The following is a 20,390-nucleotide window of genomic DNA, read 5'->3' on the forward strand; positions in this document are numbered from 1 at the left end:
TGAGAACAAATGGAACGATGCCTTGCCCCTCCCCGACATAGTGACAATTTTTCGAGAGCCTCCTATATCAATTAAAATACCTTCCACTATTTTAATATACTTCATGGCAGGAGTCAGTGAACTTTTCTATAAAGGGGGGGATATACCGTCCATTTAATCCTCCTAACCCTCTGAGGTGCACCCTACAAGGACTGTCACCATACAGATGAGGAAACCGAAGGACTGAGAGGTGAAATAACCTGCCTCAGATCAAAGTGGAAGGAACCAACTCCCCCCACCCACACCCCCCATCGTCTGTCTGCCTTTTACACCTTCTCTTTGTCAGCTCCACACGGACATCACTGGTTTTACTCTCCCTGGAAACCAGCTCTGAGTTTCCCTCTCCACGCCATCATTCTAGTATCACTGCTGCCACTATCTTAATATACTTCACAGCAGGAGTCAGTGAACTTTTCTATAAAGGGCTGGATATTAACACAGCCCTATTAACATTGTAGGCTTTGTGGATTACACGGTCTCTGGTGCAACTACTCTACTCTGTTACTGCAGTGTCATGAGATATTTTCATGTATCTTAAAACATTATTCTTCTTTTCCCTTTCTTCCAGCCATGTAAAAATCTCAAAACCAGTCTTAGTGTTCGGGCCAGACAAAAGAGGCAGCGGGCCAGATCTGGCCTGTGGACCCGAGTTTGCTTTATGGTTATGTAGCTATAGGAGAATCATCCTTAAGGAATGAGAAATCCTTAATCCATCGACTCATTTTGCCTTACATACCAAATGTCTATTTTTTGCCAGGGAGTTAAATTTCCCTTTCCCATAACATGTGATTCCTAGCATGTTCTGTTTTTTTAATTTAAAAAATGACAAAATTAGCCAGTTACCACTGGAAAAGGACAAAAGTAATTTTCAAGAAACCCTAAGTTTAGCCTACAGTCAATACTGAAAATACCTAGCAGGTTATATCACAATTTTTAAAAAAAGGGGGGAAAAAAAAGCCAGGTTTTAAGGAGTCAGACTGAAATTTACCATGACGGTTTCATTGGCTTCAGGCGCAGAATCCAGGAGATCGTCTATTTCATCTCCGAGGACCATGTCTCCATCATCTAAAAACACCTCCGGTGTGCCGAAGGGCATCTTCCCCCCATTTGCCAACACCGTCGATGGTAGAGAACTCTCTTCCACTTGCAGTGGCAAAACAGAAGTTAAGGGCATAATAGAAATTGAAGCCAGCTCATTTCCAACTTGGTGAGAAAAACTGGATGCGGGTATAGAAACAACAGACAATGCTTCTTGCCTCGGAGTTAATAAATCTGTAACATGAATGGACATATGCTCACTTATTTTCAGTGTATTTACGTAATACTAGTGTTAATAGCCAGTAACAGAGAAAATGAAGAGCAAGGTGAAAATATGAAAGCAATTATAAACAGAGAGACACAACAGTGAAAGCAATTCAAATAAAAGAGTAAAAGCAATTCTAAAAAAAAAGAGTTTGTTTTGCCCAGGAACAGATATATTCACTTGTGAAAACGCTTCCTCCTTTCTCAAAATGCCTGGGCTCCTTTTGGGTGGGGCTACTAGAGGGTGGTGACGCCACGGTGGACACCGAACAACTGCTCACCGACAGTCAGCACCATCAGTCACTACTGACACAGCCAGAGGCACAGAGGTGGTTTCGGAAATTGCTCTTGTTTTAATACTAATGACCCAGCAATCCTAACTGACAACACTATAATGTACATAACATCTGAGGCTGGCACTTTTTTTTTTGGTGCGTAGTGAGGCATGCGGGATCTTAGTTCCCTGACCAGGGTCAAACCTGCACTCTCTGCATTGGAAGCGTGCAGGTTTAACCACTGGACCACCAGGGAAGTCCCCAAGGCTGGCACTTCAGATTAAGAGGGCGTGTGTGAAAACATACCTGGTTCGATATCCTCCACAGAACAGTTCAAAGCCTAGAAATTGAACCAAATAATAGATCATAGTATTTTCAGGATTCTAGACTAGAAAAGCAAGCTATAAAACTCACTCTAAGAAAGCAATGCCGATTCTCACATCTAACCTCCTTCCAATTAAGACAGAGACAAACAGAACGTATAAACCTTTGCAATGGCCAGTCCAGTGCATGCCCAGTCACGTCTGACTCTTTGTGACCCATGGACTGTAGCCAACCAGGCTCCTCTGCCCATGGAATTTCCCAGGCAAGAATACCAGAGTAGGGTTCCATTTCCTTTTCAGGATCTTCCTGACCCAGGGATTGAGCCTGCATCTCTTGCATCTCCTGCATTGGCAGGCCACCTGGCTGGGAAGCCCAACCTTTGTAATACGTAGGATTAAACAGTGCAGGCCTCTTGCCACTCATTTCATGTGGCTTAGTATTTCTCCAAGGATATTCAGGAGCCTTCCAGTTCCAGAGGGACCCGTGTAGCCACTCCACCCTCCCCAACTCACAGCGACCTCCTAACAGCTCTAAGAAGACTTATCTTTAAAAAAGATAAATCTTGTTAGTTGTGTTTAACCCAATGACTTCTAAAATTAGTATGTGGCCGCAACCCACTTTTTCTAACAACACCTAACTTCTATGAACATCCTGTAAAATGCTCCATGGGCTTTCAGGAAATACTGATTGAGAGTAAAAGATATGACTGGAGATGTTTGTTTTCTTTTCATAGGGCAGGAAGCTCTGGCCACTTAGGTGTATAAGGAATAAAAAGGTCTCAAAAATAAACAAAACCCAAAAATATTAAAAGCAGAACTGCTAATACTTCTATCTTTTCTTTTTTCAAAATTATGATTCTTACAAGAGTAATAACCTTACCTTTGTAGCCCCATCCCCAGGAACTGATTTTAGTGAGAGCTGAAAGAAAATTAAGATGCTAATTTAAAACCAGAACTGACTCCAAGTTACAAAACAAAATGAAAATACCTTATGGCGAGAACTCTAGCTTACCTCGGCTCTAACATATGCTTTTCTTATTTTAAATCCCAATTTCTGAGCTAGTTCTTGAGTTAGTTTTATTACATGTTCATCCTGAAAAAAGTCAGAATATACGATTAACGGAGGGTTATATTTACTAACCGTAGAGGTGAAGGGACAAAACAGGTCTAATTTATCCTTGTCAAGACACTTGCTTTATGGGCAATTATTCCCAGCTGCAGCAGGTGGACGGCTGGCTGGAAAACATAACTTTTTGATGCCATTCGTCTACATAGAAGCAATAAAATGGCTAGAATGTAAACAAATGAATTAGAACATAAATACCATACCTGAGGCACTGCCAAGGAGCACTTTGCTACAGCATCATAAGCCTCTCTGAATCTTCCTAAATCACTTAGAGCCTTGGATTTCCGATACAGAGCTTTGTAGTTACTGGCATTTAAACTGAGGACTGTATCACAGTCTTCTAAAACTTTATCATGGAAACCCTGGTGAGTGAGACCAAATAAAGTTAGCAATCAATTCATGTCTTGCAATGATGCAAACACAAACAAATTCAGATTCTCCTCTCAAATGGATTGGTAATGGTTTTTGTCTTTTAAAAATTATTTTCATTATGAAATTTCAAATACAGAAAAGTAGAAAGAATATCATGGCTACCTATGTACCCACCACCCAGACCTTTGGCCATACAAGACCCCAGATCTTCAAGAAAGAAAGCTGTCCAGGTATAGCTGAGGTCCTAAGTGTGAATGTCTATATGAAAACTTTAACAACATCAAAATACTACTTTTTAAGTTTAGATAAGTGAAGAGGTTGCGTTAATTCTTTTGAAGGCTCACTACCCCTTTTTTTTTAATTAAAAAATAACAATAACTCCTAAGAGAAACATAAGGAGCAAACTGTCAGTTGAGATACCTGATACCCCCATCTGTGAATACCTGTATCTTCCCAGGCTGACTTTTTTTTTTTTTTGTAAGAGCAGATTACCCCTGCCCCCCCAAAGCCATACTCAAAAGGGTATCTCCAAGGACCAGTATCTAAAAAACAAATTATTTTTAAAAATTCCTAAGTATTTGGCCAAAACTGATTTTTCAAAGCTTGAAGCCTCTCTAAAGCAGCTAATACATCTTTCCTATAAATTGAAATTAGAAAGCTGACTTTTGCTAATGTACTATGTTATTGAAAAATTTTTTTTTCTCTCCAGAAACACTGCTTTACAAGTCACAACTCACCATATTGGAATAGCAAGCAATACGATTTATATATAGTTTTTCAATGATTTCTTTAGGGATTAAAATTTCTTCAGACTTTGCATAATCAGCTATACTCAAAGCTTCTGAATACTGACTTATAGAGTGGTTCCAATCACGTTCGCGATAAACATCATTTCCTTCATTAAAAAGATTTCTCACAAGAGCATGTAAATATACCTTTAAAAAAAATAAAAAGAATGTTACCCCTTGAAACTTTTTAAGGAACAAGTCAGAGTGCAAGCAAATTTTAATTTCTGTATCTAAAACTTCAGAGGAAATAATTTGACAGAGCAATAAGCACTATTGTAAGAAATTATGAAATCTAGGCCAGGTCACTACTATCTCAGCTAGAGTTTCCTCCTGCCTGCTTTTCCCAAGAAAAAAATCAATTAAGAAAAGTGCTGCAAAAGCAGCCTGTCAATATTTGTTGACATCGCCAACTCTGTGCCGAGGATAAATTCCTACAAGTGGAATGAGCATTTTAAGGCTTCTAACTGGTATTTATTGTTGTTTTCCAAAAAAGGCAGTAACGATGAATGCGTATAGTGGCTTGCTTGAGAGCACCCCTGCCAACACATGTACACACGTGCATGAGCATGCACACATAAAATCTACCGATTTCTAGGGGGAAAACGGTAACCTTTACTTATTTGCATATCTGATTACCAGCAAGGTTGAACTTCTTCACATTTTAATGGACCATTTGTATTTCTTCTTTTGTAAATGTTCAGGTGGCTTACTGATTTAGGGGGTTCAGTTCAGTTCAGTCGCTCAGTCGTGTCCGACTCTTTGCAACCCCACGGACTGCAGCGCGCCAGGCCTCCCTGTCCATCACCAATACTCCCAGAGCTGGCTCAAACTCATGTCCGTCAAACCGGTGATGCCATCCACCCATCTCATCCTCTGTCATCCCCTTCTCCTGCCTTCAATCTTTCCCAGCATCAGGGTCTTTTCCAATGAGCCAGTTCTTCGCATCAGGTGGCCAAAGTATTGGAGTTTCAGCTTCAGCATCAGTCCTTCCAATGAATATTCAGGACTGATTTCCTTTAGGACTGACTGGTTTGATCTCCTTACAGTCCAGGGGACTCTCAAGAGTCTTCTCCAACACCACAGTTCAAAAGCATCAATTCTTCAGTGCTCAGCTTTCTTTACGGTCCAACTCTCACATCCATACAAGACCACTGGAAAAACCATAGCTTTGACTAGACGGACCTGTGTCAGCAAAGTAATGTTTCTGCTTTTTAATATACTGTCTAGGTTGGTCATAGTTTTTCTTCCAGGGGATGTCAAATCTTTTTTTTTATTGCTTTTAGTACACATATTCTTTTGGTAGGGGCAAATGTTCTTTGAGTTTCCTTCAGGATTACTATCATTGCTTTAAGATTTTTAAAAGTCCCTTTCCGGGACTTCCCTGGTGGCCCAGGGGTTAAGAAACTGCCTTCCAATGAAGGGGACACCAGTTCGATCCCTGGTCATGGAACTAGATCCCACATGCCTCGGAGCAACTAAGCTTGTGCACCTTAACTAGAGAGTCTGTGCACCGCAATGAAGACCCAGTGCAGCCCCCAAAATAAATTAAATAAATAAGTAATCCTTTCCTATCAACGGGGCAGATAAACATGCAGCTCTTCATCTCATTTCATGAATTCACGTCTAAGCTGATGAAAGTGACAAAGGAAACTGTCCAGATCGATCTTTAATGACTGAGGTGACTTGAGAGACAGGCTGGTTCCCCTCTCTGGGCCCTGAGTGCCCGTCTGTAAAATCAAAGGACTGCTCCACATGATTGCTAGCTCTCATACTTTACAGTTCTACATCTGTTTGGAGAAAAGGAAGGAAGAGACTGAAATGAACAGAGAGGGAGGGAGGCAGAGAGAAGGGAGCGACGTTCAGAAACACCAAAACCCGCAGAGACACAAAGCCAAGGGGAACTAATGGTCTGCAGAGATGAGCATCTTTAGTTCCAGGCCTAGTCAACTGGGCTTTCTCTCTAACTCAATTCATCTCCAGCTCTTTCATTTGATTACCCAGTCACCCTTTTACTGTGACAATTTCTCTGCTAAAGAAAAACCAGAAGATACTCTGTCCCTCTCATTCATAATCTGTCCCTCTCATTCTTCCTGAAATGAAAGGCTAAAAGTAATTGTCAAGGGACTCAAAAGAAATTACTTCAAAACTACATTAACAGAGGAAAGAAAATACACAACTGTCCAAGTATGCCAGAAAAAACTAACCTTATCTTATATACACGAGTTGACAAACTTTTCCTGTAAATACCCAGACAGTAAGGATTTGAGGCTTTGTGAGCCATACAGTCTCTCTCAACCATGTCATGAAAGCAGCCAGATAACACACCAGCAAATGAGCACGGCTGTGTTCCAATAAAACTTTATTTACAAAAACAGACAGAGTGCTGCATTGGGGTTTGCCAAGCCAGGCTACATGTGACCGTTCACAAGCTACTTTCAAACAGATTTTTTCCTTACCGCATATTGTTCCTGTGTTCCTGGATACGACAGCGGTGACCTAAGAAGAAGAAACCAGTTAATTTTGATGATCAGGTCCCTGTCAGGATTTGTTCATCCAGAAGTGACCCTAAAACTGGGCTTCTCATTAGCTCATCACTGGTTCAAAGTACATTTGAAAGACCTACTTGTCCTCTATGACCTTGATTCACATATAACTGTAGTCGCAAAAAAAAATCTAAAACTATTCTTTTGTATCTTCTTTAGGGTAACATTTACCTTTCAAATCTACTTCTACTAACAGAGGGCCTAATTCTTCAAATGCCGAAAAAGTTTTAAAATAGTACAGAACCACTAGTTCTACTTGTTCCAATTCACTGCAGACAGAGGGAAAGAATATCCCCTTCCCAGGAGGGACAAAGAAGTCTTTCTGCCTGGACACGGCCACCCGGGCTGTGGTCCTGTCACTTCGTGCGTCACGAAGGCCAGTTGGAGACCGGGCTTCTCAACAGAAGGAGTGTGACCACAAAAGCCCTGGGTGCTGACCGATGTTGACTTTCCCTCATCAGAGTGAAACTAGGTTCAAATTCCTCCGTCAAACATTCTGGGAGATAAGTCAGGATTTTAACCCTGAAATATCGGTGATGGCAAGATCCACCTTGGAACACAAAGGGACTGATGTTCCAGGAACAGAAGGCATTGCTGGGACAAAAATATCCGATTTCTAACCCAAGTGAATAGGACTAAAAGTATCCCATCCCCTCCTAAATGCAGAGCCACAGCAAAACGGAACTGTATGTGGCGAGGACACAGGCGTGCAGGGAGCCCTTACTGTATAAACTGTAGTCCTTCCTTAATGTTCTGCTGCCTTTTTCTTCTCTCCTCGGACACACTGGACATGTTATCCCACACATCCACTTTCTAAAGGAGAAACCTGGAAAGAAACAGGCAACAAGTTACACAAGGCACGGGGCTCCTGGACCCCAATTAAAACACTCAGGATCGAGGTCATGCCGCACAATTAACTGTGGACGCATCCATCTCCTCCGGCTTGACTAGGGTCTTTGAGGCTGAGGACACCATCTGAACTGGGCCCGTGGTCCCCGCTGTCTCGTGCGCCTCGAGCAGAGGGTGTCCACATTCTGCCTGCTCCACGTTGAACAGCCGGGCAGATTCGGCAGGCCCCTTCTAAACAATCCTCATGCACAAGTCACCTCTCTCTCCCCCTCTCATCTACCCTCCTTCAACTGCGGGTTTTGTTTCTGGCCTGTCTCCACGCACGCGGAAGCAGCTATGAGAACAGTCCTGGCCTTGTTTTGCTTCTGGAAACCTTCCAGGAGCAAAAAGGTTTCATATCCGCTTGCCTCTGAGGGATTTTGACTTCCTTATGAGCAGAGTCTAAGCCTGATCCATACTCTGTTACACAGACTTTTGAAACAATCCTTGTTGATATAACTGATAGAATGAGCATCTAAGAGAAGTTACTTTAATCGGAATTTTCTAGACGGTAAGGGTTTACCTTAAATGTAACTCAGGTTGATGTCAACACCGGGGGTATTTACCCTGACTGGCCATTGTTCATGAAGTATTTTCCAGAAAGCTACAGGAGACCCACAGAGAAGAGAAATGGGATAAAACATCACCTCTCAGCATCCTAAACCAGGGTCACTCAATCTCAGCCATTCGGGGACAAACCCAGACAGCATATTAAAAAGCAGAGACATCACTTTGCCTACAAAGACATACACTTTGCTATGATTTTCTAGTACTCATGTATAGATGTGAGGGTTGGACCATAAAGAAAGCTGAGCACCGAAGAATTGATGCTTTTGAACTGCGGTGTTGGAGAAGACTCTTGCGAGTCCTTTGGACTGCAAGGAGATCAAACCAGTCAATCCTAAAAGAAATCAACCCTGAATATTCACTGGAAGGACTGATGCTGACGCTGAAGCTCCAATACTCTGGTTGGATGTGAAGAGCTGACTCGTTGGGAAAGACCCTGATGCTGGGAAAGATTGAAGGCAAAAGGAGAAGGGGATGAAAGAGGATGAGACGGTTAGATGGCATCACCAACTCAATGGACATGAATTTGAGCAAACTCTGGGAGATAGTGAAGGACAGGGAAGCCTGGCATGCTGCAGTCCACAGGGTCGCAAAGAGTGAGTGAATAACAACAACAAACTCTCTTAGCATGGAGAGCTGTCCTGTGTGCCGTGGGATGCTAGCAGCTTCCTGACCTCTGCCCACTAAGTGCCAGCAGCATGACTCCCCTCAGATGTGACAAACCAGTATCTCCAGATATTGTTAAACGCTCCCTGGTGGGGTGGAGAGGGGTTGGGGGGTCCACACAGTCACCCTTGGACGAGGACTCCTGAGAGTTAATTCTAAGAGGACATCGTGTCACGCAAACTATGGATCTACACCCATGTTTCAAGTATACATAACTGAATTGTTTTAGTTTCATTACTGCTTACCATGTGTTATGCAAGTTTTTCAAAGTGTAGAGTGGGATGGAGGCTGGAGTGCCCTGAAACCTGGGAACTGGTGCTAACGCTTTTTCCCTTTCTTCCCCCTTTCAGTTTTATTGAGATACCACTAAATATAGCACTGTGTAAGGTTAAGGTGTAGAACACAATGATCTGACATAAAAACCTCATGAAATGATTACCGTAACAGGCTTAGTGAACATCCATCACTTCACATAAACACAAAATTAAAAGAATATAAAAATATTTTTTTTTCCTTGTGATGAGAACTTTTACTGTACATTCTCAACAACTTTCATGCTTCCCTGGTAGCTTAGCAGTAAAGAATCCACCTGCAATGCCAGAGACATGGGTGCGATCCCTGGGTAGGGAAGATCCCCTGGAGAAGGAAATGGCAACCCACTTCAGTATCCTTGCCTGGGAAATGCCATGGACAGAGGAGCCTGGCGGGCTACAGTCCATGGCGTCACGAAGAGTCAGACACGGCTGAGGCAACTGAGCACGAGCCACAGACGAGATAGCTCCAGATGGATTTACAGAAGCAACAGCAGTGAGAGAAACCTGGGGGCTGGGAGAGGTTAAGACAGAGTCTCTTCACAGCAAACCTTTAAAAAATTTTTTTTACTCTTGTGGATAAATGACCTCTGGAAAAAGAAAGTACTCAAAGAAGCCTATGTGGCTTCTGAGCCCTTCCGGGGCCACTCGAGTTTTCTCTTCTTTATCTTAAGGCAGAGTCAGAACCTTGGAGCTCAAAGGCACCCAGGGCTGCACTTGGGGGCCCAGGGTGGTCAGGCCAGAGTGACTGGGATGAAAGAAAAGAAGCTGCAGGCAAGAAGCCTCTCCTCTCCTCAGTGAACGACGGGCCTCTCCCCACCCTTGCCTGGCGAGCTGCAGAATTAGTCTGAGGTTCACTTGAGAAGTAAACCTGGCTCTTGGGCCCGGACCTAGGTGGCGGCTACCTGGTGAAATGCACCAACAAGGTCAGAATCGTGGGCAAACACGGGATCTGTTATGATGCCTCCCTCAGGAAGCCGGTGAAGAAAACTGAAACCAGCCAGCATGCCAAGCACACCTGCTCCTTCTGTGGCAAAACCAAGAAGAGACGAGCCGTGGGCACTTGGCACTGAGGTTCCTGTGTGAGAACAGCAGCTGGTGGTGCCTGGACCTTCACCACCACCTCTGCCGTCACAGTCAAGGCTGCATCAGAAAGAAGACTAAGGAACCGAAGGACCAGGAGAAGTACCACCATTTGATAACGTTGCCTAGCCTATAATAAATGGGTTCATTTACGTAACAACAACAAAAAAAGCAAATCTGTGGACTCAGAAGGGACTCTGGGTTAGGATAATCTGCCAAGATAAGAGCCTTAGAGCTGCTTCCCCAGGAAGTGCTCGAAAACCTTGAACCTTTGCCCTCTTAAGGACAAAGGGCAGCAGAGAAAGAGCTGACGACTCAAGCCAGCGATTAAGAGAAAGTAAGATGTAGATTCTTAACAGCAGGAAATGCCATGCCACTTTCACATGTTTAAAGACTGGGGAACAGAGCATGAGCTGACATTTAAATATAATACGACGCAGCATTCCGTGTTCTGTAGAATTTTCCCCTAAATTTTGTTATGAAAATTTTTTATACACCCAGAAAAAAAAATTTTTTTTTTACCATGAATACCATATACCTCTATACTACCTATATCTTACAATTAATATTTTGGTATATGTATTACATCTGCCCATCCTTAATGACGTCTGCCCACCCTCCGTCCATCCACCAACACAATTTTGTAAACTGCAAAGTGAGCTGCAGACATCAATTATAACTCACCACAAAACACCTCAGCATTATGTGGAGTTCAACATCTGTTTGCAGTTTTTAAGGTAAAACGCACATACGTTAAGGCAGGTTTTGACAAACGATACATTCGTGTAACCCAGACCCTGGCCTTGAGACACACCCCTGCCTTCACTCCAGGAAGCTCCCTCGGGCCCCTTCTCCGGCCAGTCCTCCCCTACCCCGCACCCAGGGCAATCGCTGTTCGGATTTTTTCCCACCGTAGTTAGTTTTACCTGTGAAATGAAGCCTCCCCCCACATCTCATTTTAAAATAAAACAATAAAGGCTTTCCACACCATCTTATTTTGGGATCCAGTCAACAGAATCCAGCCTCAGTTTTAAAGTGAAGGAGAACTTGATAAAGTTAATCCAACAACCACTTCTCTTCAAATTCAGCAGAGGCAGGGGGCTTCACCTCCAGCTGACCTCTAAACGTGAGGGCCCTGGGGGGCACCAGAACCCCTCTCCCTGTGTCCCCCCCTCTCTCCCCTCAGGAACCCCCTGCCCCACCCAGATGTGAAATATTCTCATCGAGGGCCCAACAATGCCCGTGTCCATCCCCTGGCAGAGCTCACAGATACCTTCTTCCTGGTCGTTCTACTTGGATGTCCAGACGCCACCCGCTGTCCAGAAAGCAGGCCTTTAAAATACCATGAGAGTGAAAAGGAATGTCGTCTTCCCAGCCCGATCATTCAGCCACTTGTGTGCCCTCTGAGGGCAATCAATCAACAGAACATCATTGACACAGATCTGCTGGGCATCCTGACGAAGACACTCTGTGAACAAAGCTGTGCCTGGACTACAGAGGTGGTTACATGAATCTACACGTGGGATAAAACTGCCCAGAAACACACACACACGTGAATGAAGAGCTGAGTAAGGTCTGTATTATACAGGTGTCAGTTTCCTGGCTTGGCTACGGCACTTCAGGTAGGCAAGACGGCACCACTGGGGGAAGCAGATGAAGGGTTTGTGGGAGTCAATATATGACTTTTGCATTATACTGTGAGTATGTAATTATTTCAAAATAAAAAGTTAAAAATATCCTGTGGATACGCTATTTTTTATACAAACCGGGGCTTCTAACACGTGTCCACACCTTACTTTTCTTGACTGGCACCTCGTCTTGAAGGTCAGTCCACGTCAGCACATATCAAGCTGTGTTAACAGCCATGCAGCGTGCCCGTGATATGGCTGCACCCGAACGTCACCAGGTCCCTAGGACACTGTGGTTGTTTTCAGTCTTTAAAAGTTCACCAGATACACAGGACATTTCATATGTGCATTATCTTCAAAGAATTTCCAAGGAATGAAGGGTAGGTGCGTTTCTTTATTTTGCCAGCTACTACCAAGTTTTACCAAATGACCCTACCCGGCACCAGTGCACAAGAAATCATCGGACGTTTCCACTGCCGTCAGGGAGCTGACAAACAGCGTGACAACTGTGGCTGGGGCTTTGTTTGTTTCAGTCTTCCTATCATTAGTGAGGCTGAACATCTTTTAAGATTTAAGAGCCGTTTGTACTTCCTTTTCTGTGAACTGTTGTTTCATTTCCTTCATGCATTTTTATTCCAGGCTGAGCTGTTTTGATTCATGGAAGCTCTCTATGTGTTGAGGAAAGCAATCCTTTGTGATGTTATTATTATTTTCCCCAACATGATGTCAAACATTTGATGTTGGTTATGATACTTTTTGACAGCAAAAGTCTTATTTTTAAGTAGCTCAATACTTTCTTTTATGGCTTCTGGATTTTGACATTATCAGAAGCGCCTGGGCTTCCCTGACGGCTCAGTAGTTAAGAATGGCTGTCAAGCAGGCGACAAGGGTTTGATCCCGGTTCTGGGAAGATCCCACATGCCACGGAACAACTAAGCCCGTGTGCCACAACTACTGAGCCCACATACCACAGTTATTGAAGCCCGCAAGCCTTCGAGCCCAGGCTCTGCAACAAAAGAAGCCACCACGAGAAGCCCATGCACCGCAACTAGCGTAGCCCCTGCTCGCTGCAACTAGAGAAAAGCCCTAGCAGCAGTGAATACTGCCAAAATAAATAAAGAAGTAAAATTATTTAAAGAAAGAAAGAAATGCCTGCACCACTCTGAGATTATGAAATAACTCTCCACGTTTTCGTCTAGTAGTCTCACTGTTTCATTAAAAAAAAATTTTTTTTTCCTTAAACCGGATCCACCGGTTTACTCTAAGGAGTGATATATATATATATATATATATATACACACACACACACACACACATATTCATTCGCAAATAGCTAACAGGTGTCCAAATGCCATTTACAAAAAGGCCATCTATCCTACAATGACATGTTTAAGACCCATAGAGAATTCTGGGCCAGTGTGTGACCTTTACTCAGCATTTCTAACTGGAAGGCCCCTAATGTTATACTCTCGTCCTCCCAAGCCTAACTCTGCCCTTCTCAGTACTGAAATCACCTCCTGGCCAACTACTCAAACTAGAAACCTTTCTCTCACCACATCCAACTAATCTACTGGCAAAGCATCTGTCGGTGACACTGTCAAAAATACATGCCAGGCACCCCAAATCTGAGCACATCAGGCCTCCTGTGCCACCCTGGCCCCAGTCGCAGGGGGGTGTCGCAATTCCCTCCTCCCTCACCTCTGCTCTGGGCCTCCGAGCTCGCCACTGTCCCTCCCCCCCCCCCCCCCACCGTCCCCACACTACACTGAAAGGAATGCTCTTTAAAAACACAAGTTGGGTATCACGGTCCACTTAAACACCTCCAGAACCAAATCTAGACTCCTGACTGCGACGCCACCCTCACCCGGCCCGGGTCATGCTGTTCCTCTTCCTGTGGGTCTCTGGGGTGAGTCAAGGGCGCCACGCTTCCGGGAGCTCATGCATGCAGTTCCCTCTGCCCACGACACCCTTCTCAGATCTGCCCTGAGCTGGATCCTCTCAGCCCTGAGTCTGGGCTTCAGGGTCAGCTTTAGAGGCTGTCTCCCCCATCACTCCCTGCCAGGAGAACCTCTGTCTTTCTTGGCCGCGATCACCTCACACTTCCTGGGTCCAGGTCAATGACAACCTGAGCAAAGAATGAATGAAGTGGCCGAGTGTAAAGAGAACACTCCATTCAAAGTCCCCAGGACAGCGGTTCAGTCAAAGCAGGCGTGATAAACCAAAGGATGGGGCCAAAGTGGAAGTGACCAGACGCCAGCGGGGCCGGCTGAGGGGGATCCCAAATCCTTAGGGAGCAAACAAGGGAATGAATCAATAGGGTGGGAATCAACTGGACAGCAACAGAGGAAAAACCTGAAACCCTAAGTCACTCCTGAAGGAGACTGCCGGGAGAAATATCAATAACCTCAGATATGCAGATGACACCACCCTAATGGCAGAAAATGAAGAGGAACTAAAAAGCCTCTTGATGAAAGTGAAAGAGGAGAGTGAAAAAGTTGGCTTAAAGCTCAACATTCAGAAAACGAAGATCATGGCATCTGGTCCCAACACTTCATGGGAAATAAATGGGGAAACAGTGGAAACAGTGTCAGACTTTATCTTTTTGAACTCCAAAATCACTGCAGATGGTGACTGCAGCCATGAAATTAAAAGACGCTTACTCCTTGGAAGAAAAGTTATGACCAACCTAGATAGCATGTTGAAAAGCAGAGACATATTACTTTGCCAACAAAGGTCCGTCTAGTCAAGGCTATGGTTTTTCCAGTGGTCATGTATGGATGTGAGAGTTGGACTGTAAAAAAGCTGAGCGCCGAAGAATTGATGCTTTTGAACTGTGGTGTTGGAGAAGACTCTTGAGAGTCCCTTGGACTGCAAGGAGATCCATTCTGAAGGAGCTCAGCCCTGGGATTTCTTTGGAAGGAATGATGCTGAAGCTGAAACTCCAGTACTTTGGCCACCTCATGCGAAGAGTTGACTCATTGGAAAAGACTCTGATGCTGGGAGGGATTGGGGGCAGGAGGAAAAGGGGACGACAGAGGATGAGATGGCTGGATGGCATCACCGACTCGACGGACCTGAGTTTGAGTGAACTCCGGGAGATGGTGATGAACAGGGAGGCCTGGCGTGTTGCGATTCATGGGGTCGCAAAGAGTCGGACATGACTGAGCTACTGAACTGAACTGAACAGGCGAAGAGCCAGTCAGCCACACCCTCTTCTCCTTAAACGGAAAGGAAGTTGTGGGAGGGTGAGGGGGGAGCTTTGAACAGTAAAAATAAATAAACAAAATCAGCCAGAAACTCCGGGAGATGGTGGAGGACGGCGAGCCTGGAGTGCTGCATCCAGGGGGCCTGAGAAGAGTCGGACACTAGGTAGCCACTGAACAACAACAATTCATTAATTAGCTAAACTGTAAACTAGAACATACATCACCTCTCTGGAACCAGCTGATTTTAAGTTCCTTACTCACTCTGAAGCTTCACAGAAGGCAAGGTACCCTGGCTCTCCGGTACGATTCCTTATATATTTATTCTGCACCTGTGAGGTGACACCCACTAGTCGAAGCCTAGTACACAGCTATAACTAAACCATGAAATGCGAAATTGTGAAATTCTGGCCTTTCATGGTAACTTTGGGAACCCGCGTCCATTATCAGAAGACACCAAGGAAGCGAAATGTGACCACAATATACGGCAGAGGTGAAAATCACAGCCATCACTGACGGCTCTGGCTGGATGCCAGGCATTGTTCCAAGTGCTTTCCGAGGGTGAAATCATCTAATCCTAAGAATCCTGAGAGGCAGGTACTGAGAGGAAGCTGAAGCAGAGAGGTGACGCGGCCGGGCCAGCATCGCACAGCCAGGAAGGGGCCCAGCTGCCCGGGCTGGCCCTGGGCCTGAATTCCCATCCAAGGAGCTCTGCCAGGAGGGCCAGCGTGGCTCTGAGGGCGCCGGGGCTGGGCTCTGAAAGACACACGCAGCTGCCACAGACAGGTGGGCACTTCAGTGCCACTCAAGAGGAACCAAATAAATACAGCCCTCTGCACACTCAGGCACACAGGATGACGTCGGCAAGGGATGAAATTTAAAGCAACTCAGAGAAGCAGACGGGGTCGATGGTGTGGTCACAGGGAATTTTAGGACAGCACTCCAGGGCCAAGTGGCGAGTGGAAATACCCTCCGCCCAGGACATCATGTGTTTAGAAAGAGGAATAAATATTATTAAACAGCCGTACTTCCAAGACATCCTCACGCAGGACCAGAGAAGGTGCCCCAGGGAATGTGCAGCACAGTGCCTGAATTTTTGCCTTAAAAGGCATTCCTAAGCTGCAAGTGAAAAATTATAATCATCAGCCTGTAGTCAATGCGGCCCTCAGACTCAAGCCTCTCTGGGTCAAGCCGCAAACAACACACAAAGTAGTTAAAGTAACTGTTCCCTGTCACCCCGGCTTGCAACACTTACAAAAGCAGGTGGACACATTACATCCCACAGAGACCACAAACCAGGGAGGGAAAGGTTATTATAGATGTTCTGGCACCTTCTTGGACATCTCCTCCTGGATATACTTATGAGACAGTTTGCCCCTTCTACTGAAAATGAAAGCCCCAAGATGAAGGCTGTGCTAAGCAACAGCAGGGAGGAAATTTCACACTTCTACTCCACCCCCAACCCCTCTCCCCACCCCACCCCCAGCTGTTCACTTTGAACTAGCTCTCAGATCTCTCAGATATAACATGTGCCAGGTGGCCCTTCCGGGGCCCAGGCCTCCTAAGGCCCTGGGAACATCTTGCCTGACACAGGAATCCTGTATGGGACGAATGGACAAGAAAGACAAAAAATCTTGCAGACAGCTTGCCCAGGGGCACCCAGGCCCTGGGTCAGTGACATGCCCAGGACTGCAAAGGTGTGCTGAACTGCCAGATTACTACCCTGCTCCAGACTCACATATTCTAATAAAATACAAAGGTTCCACTTTCTCATTTGTGCAACAGAAAAATTTCTGCCTTTTACTGTATCCATTATCTGGTTCCCAAGGCTTCACAGTATGTGAAATTAACAGTAATTAGTTAACTAAACAACACATTGCTAAACTCATAACAAAATTAAAAAGCAAACTTATTTGGGCAAAACCTGGTAAGGATAAATGACCCTGTTTCTTTGCATCAAAGGAAATTTTCACCTCACTTAATATGCTTCTATTGTGTGTGTGCGCGTGTATGTGAATTAAATTTTTTAAATTGATATTTGGAACAAGTATATATTTTAAACTTCTGGATGAATATTTTCTTATTTCTCCACCCTAAAAATACTATCTAAAGTTTTTCTGATGATTTGTAAACATTTCACACTTTAGAAAACACAAATTTCACTTTCAATCCTAAGATTTTGGAGAAAAAGTATTTTCACTAACACACACACACTTCAAGATATTATCTGGAAATCCAATCTCCACACATTATACTTTCTCTTGAAAGTCATTCTAGAGTAACCAAGGCAACAGAATACAGACACCTTCTATTCTACCTTGTCCTTTACTGGAAGGCTCACAACTCTCCAAGGGTCACTGTCACCATTACTGGGCTTGAGATTGTATACTAATTGATTCTCTCCCACTTAACATTGATTTAACCCTCCCAAACTGACAGGCTTTACAGTTAGTCAAAATGAAGAATTAGAGGACAGAATCTGACAACCACCATTTGTACTTGTAAAAAGTGACAGTATCTAACAGTTGGGAAGGGAAAAGAGTGTAGGTCAGTGTGATGAGCACCCAAGAAAGAGCCATGGTAACTTGAAGGAAGGCATTTAGGTGGCAGAGGACCTGAAAATCAACATGTTCTTTGCATTACACACACACAAACATACACCCCCCGCCAAAAAAAAATATTCAGCTTCAATAGCTCAAGGTCTGATTCTGACTGAAACTATTTGCAGACTCCTGTAGACAGCAGACGGAAAACATTTTTTCAGCAAAGAAAATTCCGTCCACTAATTTGAATTATTCTGCAAATTAGGACAAGATCCTCATTAAGCAATCAGCTGGGCAGTCCAGCTGAGGGTGAGAAGGAAGAGGCAGGGGATTCCTTGAGAGCCTAGCAGAGAAGGAGGCCACATGCCATCACAGAAGCAGGAAAAAATAAGCAGATGGCACAGGCTCCTAATCACCCCTGCCCCATTCCAAGGCTCTGGCTGAACGCTGTCCAATAGAAATATAATGCCAGTCACATATCTAATTTTAAATTTTCAAGTAGCCATGTTAAAAGGAGAAGAGAGAGCAAAATGAAACCAGTGACATTAATTTTAAGAATGGATTTAAGTTAACCCAATATGTTCGAAACATCATCTCAACCTGTATGATTTAAGCAGGAAAAAAATTACGAATGGGGGTGTTTTACTGTTTTCTCCTAAGTGATTTAAAATCAGGTGTGTTTCTTTCACCGAAGAGGACATTTCTAGGAGGTCAAGCCACATTGCAAGCGCTCCGGCGGTCAGCGGCCACCTTCCGGGGGCAGCTCACACGAACTTCAGGCTGACGGTTGGCCTTTAAAATACCCAACTACGTATCGGAGTAAGGGGTTGGGGGGAAAGACCCAAGTCCCGAAAATTTCACCCAATCAGGGTGCAGGCGCGACCTCTCGGGACCAGCCAGAGCTTTCCAGCTGGACCACACCCCTGCAGCGACCGTCCCCGACAGGAAATTCACGCTAATGGGAACTGACAGGTCTTCATTCTTCAAGGGTGGGGAAAAGAAACCTCCAGCCCCGGCCGTCTCGGTGTCCACAATAAAGACAGGAAACCGTTCGTGCACGTCCTAGACGTGAGCCCCGTGAAAAATAAATAAATAAATAACGGGGAGGGGGGGCGGAGAGAGTGACCCGAAATTAACGAGCCAAGCGCCCCAAGCATCCTTCCCGCTCCCAAAACCAAGGTACCGGATTGGTGGGGGGTGGGGGGTCCTCGATCACCAAACAGACACAAATAGTACGGGAAAATATATGCATATATATATATGTGTATATATATATATTCTTTTTTAGTTAAATAACCAGAGAGGGGGTGTTTTGTCAACCGAAACACATGCGGTAATGGGGAAGACGGCGGCGCCCCTGCGCCCCACTTGGCGGAGACGCGCCCCCCGCCGCCCCGCAGGGAGGGAGGCACCGGGACCCGCCCGCCCCCGTCGGCGCGCCCGCGGGGGCCCGGGCGGCGGCGCGCGCTCGGGCCGCCCCTGCGCCGGGGCCGCGCGCCCTTTGTGGCCGAGCCCCGCGCCCCCGGGGCCGCCGTTCCGCCGTTGGGCGGCCGAGAGCGCGCCCCTCCCCCGCCCGTGTCCGTTACCGGCCGCGCGCGAGCACGAGGCGGCGGCGGGCGGGGGCCGGGTGGCGCGCGGGCCGCCGCGCGGGCGGCGCGCACCTACCTGCGGGGACGGCCGCGCCGGCGGGCGGGCAGCGGCGCGCGATGAGCGGGCGACGGCGGCGGCGGCGGCGGCGGCGGCCTGGGCGCTCGCTCTCAGCTTCCCTCCGCGGCGACCCGGCGGCGGCAGCGGCGGCGGTGGTGGCGGCGGCTCCTCGGCCTCCGCGCGGCGCCCTCTGGCGGCCGGAGGCCGCGCCCGCCGCCCGGGAGACGCCGCCATTGGCTGCGCCCGCGAGCGTCGGCGCCGGGGGCGGTGGCGGCGCCACGTCGGGCCCGGCGGCGGCGGCGGCGGCACCGGGAGGCGGTCACCCTCGGCCTCGGCCTCCGGGGCCGCCCCCGAGGCGGGCGCGCGGTCCTCGTTGGGCTGCGGCCCCGGGGCGGAGCCAGTGGAGGGGCTGCGCGGCTCCCGGAAGCAGCGGTCCCGGGAACCGATTGGGGGTGGACGTGCGGTTCAAATGGATGCTCGCCGGGCATGTGTTTTTCTGGGCTCCGCGACCCCGGAGCAGAAGAGCTAGGAGTTAGAACAGCGTCTCACAGGGAACTGACCTCGTTTCGGGTGTCGGGAGGTGCCTTCCCCGAGACACTGTTTATTTAGCCAGTCCTTAGCTGGTGCTCCCGGAGAAGGCAATGGCACCCCACTCCGGTACTCTTGCCTGGAAAATCCCATGGACCGAGGAGCCTGGTAGGCTGCAGTCTACAGGGTCGCTAAAAGTCAGACACGACTGAGCGACTTCACTTTCACTTTTCACTTTCATGCATGGAGAAGGAAATGGCAACCCACTCCAGTGTTCTTGCCTGGAGAATCCCAGGGACGGGGGAGCCTGGTGGGCTGCCGTCTCTGGGGTCGCACAGAGTCGGACACGACTGAAGCGACTTAGCAGCAGCAGCAGCAGCAGTAGCTGGTGCTCCTTACTCTCCGGCTTGTGAACTGTTTGGAGCCTGTGGACATCGTTGTTGTCCTCTTTCCTGCAGATGAGGAAGAGCACGGAACTCAGTGGTGGCTCTGACATGGACGGCTAGAGGGCCTGGCTCCCGTCCTTCCAATGCCACCTCATCTACGTGTATTTTCTTG

At 46.5% G+C, this 20,390-nt stretch overlaps 1 protein-coding gene and 1 pseudogene across 1 annotated transcript in view; one reads left to right on the plus strand and one right to left on the minus strand.

Moving 5' to 3' along the window:
- The window catches only part of ZC3H7A (zinc finger CCCH-type containing 7A), a 38,391-nt gene extending 18,950 nt beyond the window's left edge, over positions 1–19,441 (minus strand). The window contains exons 1-9 of the mRNA XM_061402532.1: positions 19,323–19,441; positions 7,493–7,594; positions 6,682–6,721; positions 4,175–4,372; positions 3,269–3,427; positions 2,952–3,032; positions 2,820–2,858; positions 1,923–1,956; positions 1,028–1,311 (exon numbers count right to left, since the gene is read on the minus strand). Coding sequence (XP_061258516.1) covers positions 1,028–1,311; positions 1,923–1,956; positions 2,820–2,858; positions 2,952–3,032; positions 3,269–3,427; positions 4,175–4,372; positions 6,682–6,721; positions 7,493–7,560 — 903 coding nt within the window. The 5' untranslated portion in view covers positions 7,561–7,594; positions 19,323–19,441. The remainder of the gene's footprint in view (positions 1–1,027; positions 1,312–1,922; positions 1,957–2,819; positions 2,859–2,951; positions 3,033–3,268; positions 3,428–4,174; positions 4,373–6,681; positions 6,722–7,492; positions 7,595–19,322) is intronic.
- LOC133237991 (large ribosomal subunit protein eL43-like) lies at positions 8,922–10,961 on the plus strand (annotated as a pseudogene).
- Positions 19,442–20,390: the final 949 nt, after the last annotated feature.

This window comes from Bos javanicus, chromosome 25 (assembly GCF_032452875.1).
Source record: "Bos javanicus breed banteng chromosome 25, ARS-OSU_banteng_1.0, whole genome shotgun sequence".
Classification (NCBI taxonomy): domain Eukaryota; kingdom Metazoa; phylum Chordata; class Mammalia; order Artiodactyla; family Bovidae; genus Bos; species Bos javanicus.